At 43.2% G+C, this 10,823-nt stretch overlaps 1 protein-coding gene across 3 annotated transcripts; it reads left to right on the forward strand.

The window, feature by feature from the left end:
* Positions 1-669: 669 nt before the first annotated feature.
* On the forward strand, positions 670-8,935 carry LOC136339245 (glutamate receptor 1-like). Of its 3 annotated transcripts, XR_010732109.1 has the most exons (17): positions 670-822; positions 1,157-1,309; positions 1,360-1,871; positions 1,929-2,038; positions 2,147-2,417; positions 2,701-2,922; positions 3,175-3,295; positions 3,552-3,646; positions 3,701-3,868; positions 3,919-4,344; positions 4,400-4,508; positions 4,560-4,695; positions 4,750-4,855; positions 5,876-6,088; positions 6,136-6,374; positions 7,843-7,910; positions 8,083-8,935. XR_010732109.1 is itself a non-coding variant. In XM_066282323.1 (16 exons), the coding sequence occupies exons 1-15, from the start codon at positions 738-740 to the stop codon at positions 6,364-6,366; spliced, it is 2,958 nt and encodes a 985-aa protein (XP_066138420.1). In that variant the 5' UTR covers positions 670-737; the 3' UTR covers positions 6,367-6,374; positions 7,843-8,935. The 3 variants fall into 3 exon arrangements, 2 of the variants coding, with proteins under 2 accessions (XP_066138420.1, XP_066138421.1); XM_066282323.1 differs by having other exon boundaries at positions 7,843-8,935; XM_066282324.1 differs by lacking the exon at positions 6,136-6,374 and having other exon boundaries at positions 671-822.
* Positions 8,936-10,823: the final 1,888 nt, after the last annotated feature.

The raw sequence follows: 10,823 nt of genomic DNA on the forward strand, positions 1-10,823 counted from the left end.
ACTCTAGCTAATAAATCAAGAACGGAATGCGCTGTAACTCTTCAAAATTGAGCTCCGAATTTATCATGTAACGCGTGAGTAGTTAGAATTCCTCTGTTAGACTGACGTCACCAAACTTAGGTGGCAATGGGTGCTTTGTCATTAAATAATTAATTAACTTTGAGTCTAATAAATTCGTTTTGGTTTTTAGTAATTTATTTCTCCATATTCCCAATTCCTCTGTACCTCTGTCTTGGTATGATAATGGAACATAACACCTGATTGTGTCCTATGCTAACAGAGCCACACTTTCAGGCCGGGATTCCTTCCTAACCTAGACCACCGGAGTCCCTGTTTACAGCTTGGTTATGACTATATTGTTTTGACGAAGAAAATTACTTAAACACTATGCCTTTCAACGCCTTTGCCACTACACAGGATTTTGTATCCAAAATATGTCTTTTAAGCAGGTTTAGGGCCTAATTGTTAACTTTGACTCATCCTGTACACCGCAGATCCGTTTTGTCCACATGGGGCAAAGCTGTCCCTAAAATCCCAAGACACGAGTGCACATTTCCTTTCTCGGCCCTGCTCAGGACAAAACCGCGCCACCGGACAATTATTATCTTATTCTCTCCCCCAATAATCCCTTAACTGAGGATGAAAAGCAATCACAGATAATCGTGCTGCGGCTGCGCAAAAGGCCAGGGCACGCCTCGAGAGCAAACTTCATCCCAGCATCCCCAATTCGATCCACAATGGGGTTGTTTTTAGCACTATTTCTCATCTTCTCGCTGGATTTTAGGGCATGTGAGGGTAGTGTCAGTGAAAAAATTCCTCTGGGTAAGTAGTTTTTGAGATATTTACACTGGTTTAAAGGTTGTAATGTTCTTGATTTACACCATATACAGAGTGGCCAAAAAAAATAAACGCATATCTCGGAGAATAATACAGGAGAAAATTCGGTGATTAGGGAAAAATCGGCATTCGGTGTTACTGGCCAGCGATTGACAAAGGCAACGCCGCAAATAATAACACAGGGTTGCGGATATATGGGCCAACTGGCAACTTTGCCGATGCATGGGAATTTTTAAAAATCTGCTTCAGAACGTTCCAATATTTCAAGAGATAATCTCCATAGTAATTTTTGGATATATACAGGGTGACCGATTTTCAGGTGCCATATTTGAGCAGGGTACTGATGATGTGCAAACCGCCTTCAAATTTGCCATCGCGCAGCATAATCAAAACGACTCAGGCCGACGTTTCGAACTCCAAGCTTACGTGGACGTCATCAATACTGCTGACGCCTTCAAGCTCTCAAGACTAAGTGAGTGTACCAACCAAAAAAAATCTTCTCTCTCTATCTAATTTCCTCAGTATGCAACCAATTCTCCAGGGGAGTTTACTCAATGGTGGGGGCAGTCTCCCCAGACTCCTTCGACACTCTCCACTCCTACAGCAACACTTTCCAAATGCCCTTCGTCACTCCCTGGTTCCCGGAAAAAGTTCTGGCGCCGTCCTCTGGTTTCCTGGACTTTGCTATCTCCATGAGACCGGAGTACCATCAGGCCATCATCGACACCGTCAAATACTATGGCTGGAGGCGGATTATTTATTTGTATGATTCCAATGACGGGTTGCTGAGGCTGCAGCAAATTTACCAGGGCCTCAGCCCCGGCAACGAGCAATTTCAAGTGAGGACGGTGAGAAGGATTGGCAACGTCACGGAAGCTCTGCACTTCCTGAGAGGGTTGGAAGACAAGTCCAGATGGGAGAATAAATATGTTGTTTTGGATTGTTCCGCGGATATGGCGAAGGAGATTGTGGTGGGGCATGTGAGAGACCTGGCCTTAGGAAGAAGGACTTACCATTACTTACTGTCAGGCCTGGTAATCACTGTTTTTTTTTTCATTTGAAAATCTTCCTAATTAGAATTTTTTTTCAAGGTAATGGACGATAGATGGGAATCGGAAGTTGCGGAATATGGAGCCATAAATATCACAGGATTTAGAATTGTTGATGTTTCACACAAGCCTGTTAAAGATTTCCTGGAAGGGTTAGTTTCTTTCAATTTTTATTCGAAAAATGTTTGTCTTTTAATAATTATTGTTATTTTTTAATTACTTTTAAAATTTGTCTTTTATGTTTTTTAATATCTTTTCAGCTGGAAGCGTCTAGACCCGAGCCAGTCCCAAGGGGCGGGAAGGGAGACCATCTCAGCCCAAGCTGCTCTAATGTACGATGCAGTTTTCGTTCTGGTAGAAGCCTTCAACAAAATCCTTCGCAAAAAACCGGACAGCTTCAAGAATATCAATACACGCACTGGGAGGGGACAGTTCTACAACAACGGAAGCAAAATTTTGGACTGCAACCCCTCTGGGGGATGGGTCTCCCCTTGGGAACACGGAGACAAGATATCCAGATACTTGAGGAAGGTTAGTTCCAGTCTGGAGAAGTGACGTCAATGGTTTTGAAGAATGGGTGGGGAATATACGTCATTTAAATAGTGACAGTGTTCAGATTTGACAAGGTTATGAGGTTAGAAATATGGCATTGTCAAAATCGTCACTTTCACAAACACCAAAAAAAAATCAAGAAAAAGTTTCTATTTAGTTTAGAAAAGTTCGAGATAGCTCTAAAGAACGCCACTAATTGCCATGTTTTTACATCATAAAACACTATATGAGATAAAAACGAAGATAAAAAAACCATTTTTAGGTGGAAATCGAGGGCCTTACAGGCGACATTCTCTTCACAGAAGAAGGAAGAAGACGCAACTACACCCTCCACGTGGTGGAAATGACCATCAACAGCGCCATGGTCAAGGTGGCCGAATGGACTGACCAGAACGGCTTCAACCCAGTTGCGGCAAAGTACACACGACTCAAACCAGCGGCACACATCGAACGCAATAAAACTTATGTGGTGACCACCATTGTGGTACGCGTTCTCTTGCTCTCTATCTTAATCACGTCCAAATTGTTCAATCCTTCTATATGGATAATATCAATACGTCTTTCCGAGGTTATTCATGGATGTGTCAGTCTCCGCATTTGACAAGTGAATAAGGTTAAAAATATTATATATGCAGGATTCTTAACCTGAAAATTGTCAAATTAGGAGACTGTCACTGTCACAAATAGCACACCGAATTTGTTTTATAAGTTCCTTGGAATGTTATATGTTATATAGGAGGAACCATACATAATGATTCACAAAGAGGAGTCTGGGGAGCTACTGATGGGTAACGATCGATTCGAGGGGTACTGCAAGGACCTGGCGGAACTAATCGCGAAGAAACTGAATATAAATTGTGAGTGTGTGTGTATAATTCAAACGGAAAAATCAATGCCCTGCCGTGGAATTATACGGTGCAAGGGCTCGAACCAACCTTGGCACAGTTAACGCCATTAAGGTTATGAATAGAGGCGAGGGCTATTCAAGGTACATTAGACTCGCTTTTAATTGTGTGTTTATTTCGCCCTAAACCCTGGAATAGGATTATTTTTACCATCCAGAATTCAAGAGAAGTTTCTATTGAATTCTGGATGGATTCGCTTTTATTCTAGATGAGCTGCGCATAGTCAAAGATGGGAAATACGGCGCAGAAAACACGGATGTCAAGGGTGGCTGGGATGGTATGGTTGGCGAGCTCGTGCGCAACGTAAGCTATGACATACAGAGTGAACCAAATTAGGATTTAGCATTCGTGTCTTAGGAGGCTGATTTGGCCATCGCCCCCATTACCATCACCTCTGAAAGGGAAAGGGTGATCGACTTCAGCAAGCCCTTCATGTCTCTGGGTATATCCATTATGATCAAAAAGCCTATGAAGCAGAAACCTGGAGTTTTCAGTTTCCTCAACCCCCTGTCTCAGGAGATCTGGGTACGGATATCTGGTTTCTTCCATTTACCAGCTTAAAATTGCCATTTTAGATCAGCGTGGTGTTTGCCTTTGTAGGAGTGAGCATTGTGCTGTTCATAGTCTCCAGGTTCTCGCCCTACGAGTGGAGGATCCTCCACCATAGTGACGAACCTGTGAGACACCCTCCGCACCTCCACACCAACAGCGGTGGTACTATGGCCAATGACTTCAGCCTGCTTAACAGTTTATGGTTCTCCTTGGCTGCTTTCATGCAGCAAGGAGGAGATATATCACCCAGATCCATATCCGGGCGGATAGTAGGCGCCTGCTGGTGGTTCTTCACCCTCATCATAATATCAAGCTACACCGCCAATTTAGCCGCATTCCTCACAGTGGAGAGAATGGTGGCCCCCATAAACTCTCCCGAGGATTTGGCATCACAGACTGAAGTGGAGTATGGGACTTTGTTGGGGGGAGCCACGTACGACTTCTTCAAGGTACCGACCCACACTCGTCGTCTAGAAATTTTGTTTTAAAACACCCCACTTTCAGCGCTCTCAGATTACCCTCTATTCCCGAATGTGGGAGTTCATGAACTCGAGAAAGCACGTCTTTGTCAAGACGTACGACGATGGGATTCGAAGGGTGCGCCAGTCCAAAGGTGGGTGCTAGGGTGTTTCTAAAGGCGGTACTTTTAGTGACTCTTATACAGGGAAGTACGCCCTCCTCATTGAATCCCCGAAAAATGACTATATTAACGAGAGAGAGCCTTGCGATACCATGAAAGTGGGCAGAAACTTCGACGCCAAGGGCTTCGGGGTGGCTACCCCTCTAGGATCACCCCTCAGGTAAACCGTCGAAACTTCCTCGTTCAATAGCGTAGCAAAAGTTTCCTGTTTTAGGGACGCAGTGAATTTGGCTGTGCTGAGTCTCAAGGAAGATGGTGAGCTAACTAAGCTCAAGAACAAATGGTGGTACGATCGGACTGAGTGCCTCAAGGATAAACAGGTGGGTAATCAGGCTCAACCGAAGAGAATGTAAATCAAATCAAATGAACTCAGAATGAGTCAAATCCGACAATTTTCGGGCTAAAGATGGAAAGGCGTCATGCCCTCTATAAGTGAGCATAATGTTCATCATGTCTTTCTGCATGAGGACGCCTGAGCTTACGTGAAAACTAGCATATTTGGTATAATGCATGATAAATACTTGATCTTGCCATGCATCATGCCCTGTAGAAAAAAGAGAGTGTATATGCAGTACCGGCCTTAAGACGGAGAGGTTGGGCGTCGGCACCGTTCGGAAGGTAGGAGGGCGATGCGTTGAAAATTTCGTCCAACGAACTTGTTAAGACCGTCCCTGTGTAAGTAAAATTAAAGAGGCAATAAATCGGTTTTGTAGTGAAATGAAGAGCTTTTTGGCATTAGTGTCCACCCGCCGAGCAAATACGTGCACTTTCGGCACTCTTTCAGGAGGGCTGCTGTGTTCCATTTTCCACCGACTGATTATGTTAGTTTCGCTGCAACTCAACCGTATCGTTCCGCCCACAAGCAGGCTCAATTTTCCCATGCAAATGCGTGAGGAATATCGATGGATCCGCCAAAATTCCGGTCAAGGCTTCTTCGGGTTATTTGCCTATAAATAACAAGTCATTCGGTCCCTTTTTCCTTCCACGTGGGGGATCGCGTATTGTCAACAGAAGCAATGGTGCGCCCCGGAGGTGCGAGCGCAATTCCGCGACACCCGAACGTCACGGCTTATCTTGTAAATAAAACACGAGGGCTGGGATTTTCTGGGCGGAAAATTGCTTTAGTGTGAATTTCCATATGCATAATCGCCTGCGAAATTATCATACAGATATCTCTTTCCACACGCAAGAACGCCCCCTCGTAACCAGGTAAGTTGGTAATTTACCGAGGCAAACCGTCATGCAAATTGGCGTTAAATAGTGAATTAGCGCAGATATGTGTGAAAATCCGGTGCATTTAACGGGAAAAATGATTAAACCGCTTTATTGCTACGTTTCAGGATTCTATGAGGAACGAGCTCTCCCTCAGCAACGTAGCCGGGGTCTTCTACATCCTCATTGGCGGGCTTTTTGTGGCCATGGGCGTAGCCGCCTTAGAGTTCTGCTACAAGTCCCATCTGGAGGCCAAAAGGGCCAAAATCCCCATCGGAGACGCTCTGAAGAACAAAGCTCGACTCACCCTGGGAGTAGGCAGGGACTTCGACAATGGAAGGGTGAGCTATTCCCACCCCTTATCTCTTATCTTCACCGACAGTTTCAGCCCCCATACAAAGTACACAAATCGCAGTCTCAACAACAAATTAACAACCATCACCATCATCACACAAATAATACTGGCACTCTGAATCGGTGCCCCAGACACGTGGCTGGTCACATGACAGTTCACGGTAACCTGGCCACGCCCAGAAATCAGCAACACCCTGCTTATCAACAGCAGAGACTGCACTATGCGAGAGCTAGCTTGACCGAGGGGCTGCTAGCCACCACTTAACTCGCTAGGTAGCGGTTTGTTTGCTTGAATGTACCCCTTTGCACTTAGTGATAGATCGGTGTTGTCGGCACCCTCCCGGACATTATAGGTACTGTCTTTAGCTGCTGCTTGATGTATCATGCCTCCTTCAGGCTAATATAACATGAGTTATGGTATGGAAAATAGCTGATGAGTCATAACATAAAATGGCAAATAGGTGTGATAACCTCTACCAATATCGAAACTGATTATATTTTATATCATTTTCATCATACTTTATCGTCTTTGTTTGGGGCAGAGCTCCGGGCAATGGCCTCAATGCTTCCACTATTTTTCTGAGGGAAATAAATCACTTCCACTTCCTTCAGGGGTCGAAGCGACACTGTTCAACCTGAAATGATGGGAAAAATAAATTATCGTCGCCCTTCCACGTCGACAAGAAGCGAAGCCGGCGACCTTAATTTCCTCGTCGCTTTTTGAAGCCCCTAACCAATTTCACCCGGTCCGACTCTGTATGATTGCCTTTGATTGACTTTTGCGGGCATTTGACGTCCCTATCTTCCGTTTTTGAGCGTCCTAAGAAATCCAGGAGGATTCGTCGCGACCCTAATTATACGGTCAAGGGATGCTCGTTTTTAACGATCCGAAGGACAGGAAGTGGAGAGCAGAGCTTTTCTCGCCCTTTGACCTTTTTTCATTTGCGGGCCCTTCAGCGGAAAGCGGAAGGTCTATTATTTGCGAAGAATTTAAGTGCAAGGGAAATAATAACATTTGATGGAAAAATCTCGTGGGGGACAAAAAGTTGGGTTTGTTGAGACGCATGGGAACAACTTTAAAGTTCTTTAGCAGATTTAGGTTCTATTGGGAATTTCTGTTAAGCATCGAACTTGTAGGAGAAAACTAGCTGGGAACGAGTACTATATCGAGGAAAACATTTACAAAAATAACGGAGTGGGACTATATGAGATTTTTACAATTTCTCCCTTAGGATTGGAGATGGTCCAAAATAGACCACACCATCGATTTTCTTGGAAAAAAATAGCTTGAAACGGGTACCATATCGAGGGGAATATCTACAAAAATATCAAAGTTAGAAAATGACAAATATCTTCAATTTCTCAGTTATAGTTAGACGGACCCCTAACTCTTAAGATGGCACAAATTTAGCAAAATAACTCTGTCGTCTAATCCAAAAACCAATAAAGCCATCACGGCAAAGCCCCAAAAAGGAAAAATCGCATAAAAACAATAACTTTTCGAACTATAGGGAAACTTTCTAAGCGAAATCACCAGAAAGGCAAGTTTCCGATCCCGTTAGACTTATGACAAGCAATTAAGACTTTCCGTGGTTTACTGTTATCAAGGTAATTACTTTAAGCGCTGCAGTTCCGCGAAACTTTGCCACTTTCCTTTATACGAGTTTTTTTTCGCGTCAAGAGAGGGCGTTGCCTTCTACTCCCTCCTACTCGCTCAACTAATATCTCGTATTATTTGCAGTATTACACGCCAGCCAATCAAATAGGACCCACTACTGATAACGAGGCACCGCACAGTAACACGCACACGCAAGTATAATTTTTTTACCAGTCAGCCGAAACGATGGTCTCAAAGTAATAATAATAATAATAATAATAATCAAAACAAGGTCTAAATTACCAATTAATTGCACCTCAGTTGTCTGCCAGTTTATTCACCAATCAATGTTGATTTTAACAAAGAGTTTTCTTCTCGTTTTAGATCGCCGTATACGCCATCGTGCACGGTATAAAACGTAATCTGGAAACTTACGGAAGCCATCCATCAAACAGCATCGAATGTGAATAAGCTGGCAATTCATTAAGGTTGGTGTTCAGTGTATTTCCTACTATAAAGTTTACCGTTGTTGATTGCGTAGAGGTGTTAGTTTAAACTTAAACCAACAGTGTTTTCAATTAAGTTTTGTAACCAGCGAATAGTCAAAAAACAACCACAAGTCTAAAAATATAATCAAATAATTTTGTACGTATATTATGACTAAATATGTACTCGTGTATGTTACATATCTGTAAATGTCTGCATAGATTAAACCGATAATTAATTTAACTGAAGAGTTATATCCATGAAGATGCCTACTCTCAGCGCCATGTTGGGTAGGATGGGCGGAAGACTGATCGTTGCAACTCCCCAATTAGTTCCAAAGCCGTTCAGTCTTTAACCCGGCCTACGCTGACTTGGTCGATTCTCGATCAAACTGTTGTCACCGGCCGGCCTACTCAACATGGCACCGAAAGTGGTCCAAGGACAAAATAAGCATGATAATTAAAGCGATTAAACGCAATTACCGCGTGTCAGCAGGATCCAGCAGAGCTCGAATATTGCACCGTAATTAAAAACCTGCCGCTAAATCCTTAAACGATCGCGTGCCTTGTCCACCGTATAATTTCGCGACGATAATGGATTTTGATTAGGGCCACTTCAAGGCCTCCGGACAGAGTCATGCGAGAACTGTCCATGGATTAAACTCACCGTGCTGCTAGTTTATTACTACATTTAAATGTTATTCCAGTTTATGGTTTGTTATATCGCCATTATTAAAACATTTTTAAATTAATTTAGTGTTGTCTTATTTTCCTTCGAAAAAACAATTTAGGGGGTGCAGTGACTCGGTTCTTTCGCAGAAATTGGCGTGTTCCAATATGTCTTGATTGCTAAATAAGTGATGATAAACCAAGGCTTTTTTTTCGACCATTAAAGTAGGAAATTTTCTGGTCGGCAACTTTTCAATGGAGGAGAAGGAGGAATGGCGAGCAGCACGCCACTACTTCATTTCTGCTAATTTTTAAATCGTTCGACATGCAACGCGTCCGTTTAGGACCGAGTTTTTAGTTTTTCGATCGCACTTTACTGATAAAGCACGCAAATTTACAACAGTGAATAATGACTATTACCAGCGCCATCTTGAGTGGCACGGCAGGAGCACTGAATGATACTTACAACTTCCCAAGTTGGTGAATTGAAGCTTCATCGCTGCAAATAATTTGCAATTTTGTTGTTTTGAGGCATGGACCCTCGATTGTGATACTAACTTTTAGCTATTTTTTTCCAAAAAAGCGAGTGCCACAGTCAGATTTGACGTATCTGTCACCCAGTTTCAGAAAAATGCAAATTTCGTTATTATAAAATATAGACCCCTGAACATGACATTCATTTTAAGCTCATTTTTTCCAGAAAAACGAATTTCTTTGTCGGATATAACGTACCTATCACTTAGTTCGAAAATCCGAACTTTGTTGTTGTGAAATAAGGACCTCTGACATGGCACTCATTTTCATCTACTATTTTTCAATAAACTGAATGCCATCCGGAGATTTGGCAGACCTCCGATCAAGTACTCAGCGAGAACTCCTAACTTCTAACACGGCCATTCAGTCTAAACCCACGTAAAGCTTGTAAATAAAGCAGGCTTTCCCGTGGAAAACAAACATAAAGCTCGAAAAGAAGGAGCAAACGTCCAATCTAACGCGACATCTCGCGGGATGATCTTTTATTTAGGCAGTGCCCCGGTCCGACAGGCGGGCCGGGAAATAATAAAGTCAACACTGTAACTCCGCAAACGGCCCAATCTTTTATATATTGCGGTCACAGTTCCCGGCATCGGGAAGATCGTTTAGAAACCCGAGGAACGCTTCTCTGCATTTTTTATGGGAATTTCGGCGGCTCGGAAAACAAAAGATAATAAGTAAAAGTCGCAGGTGAATAAGTAAAGCTTCTGCCACTCGCGGCAGCAGTATCGCTGAATTTTTCAGCTTTATTATGCTCAGGTCCCAATTTCCTGGTGACATGTGAAAAATATGACCAGACTGTAAATAAGCGGGAACACCTATTGACCAATGGGGGATATTTTTGAGAAGTCCATTAAGTAGTGCAGGAGAATTCGGATTTATGACGTTGCTGGCACTTAGACGAAAGAAGGATTGAACGGGTGCCCGTCGCCGATTGGCCATGGAAACGTTCAGTCCTCCGGCCGTCCAATTCGTCGTATGGTGATTGGTTAATAAACCGATTAGTCTTCTGCATTAGCCTCATTGAATCGACTGATGAGGGACAAGAATTTTCGATAGTAAAGTGATAAATTCGCATTTTAATTGAAGAGCAACGTGTTGAGTGTCGCTTAAGCCGCGAGGATAATTACCGTGAAATCGCCTCGTGCCATGCGATCTCCGGAAATTTGAAAAGTTGTCTAGAAAGTGGTTAGTGTCATGTAGAAGAACATCACAATCTTTTCCTCAAGATATATACATAAAGATAGGGATCTGCGGGTGATTGATAAACGAATCCAACCCCGGTTTGTTGGCCTTTGTCGGCTCCATCCCCCATTCGTCATGAATCCCATTAGAATGGCAACTAACGTTTCCCAAAATTAAATTCGCCCATTTATCTTGCGGCCCCAAAAAGAACTTCCAATCTTTTCGGGGGCTAATTGCACAAGCAACACGTAG

This window comes from Euwallacea fornicatus, chromosome 5 (assembly GCF_040115645.1).
Source record: "Euwallacea fornicatus isolate EFF26 chromosome 5, ASM4011564v1, whole genome shotgun sequence".
Lineage (NCBI taxonomy): Eukaryota > Metazoa > Arthropoda > Insecta > Coleoptera > Curculionidae > Euwallacea > Euwallacea fornicatus.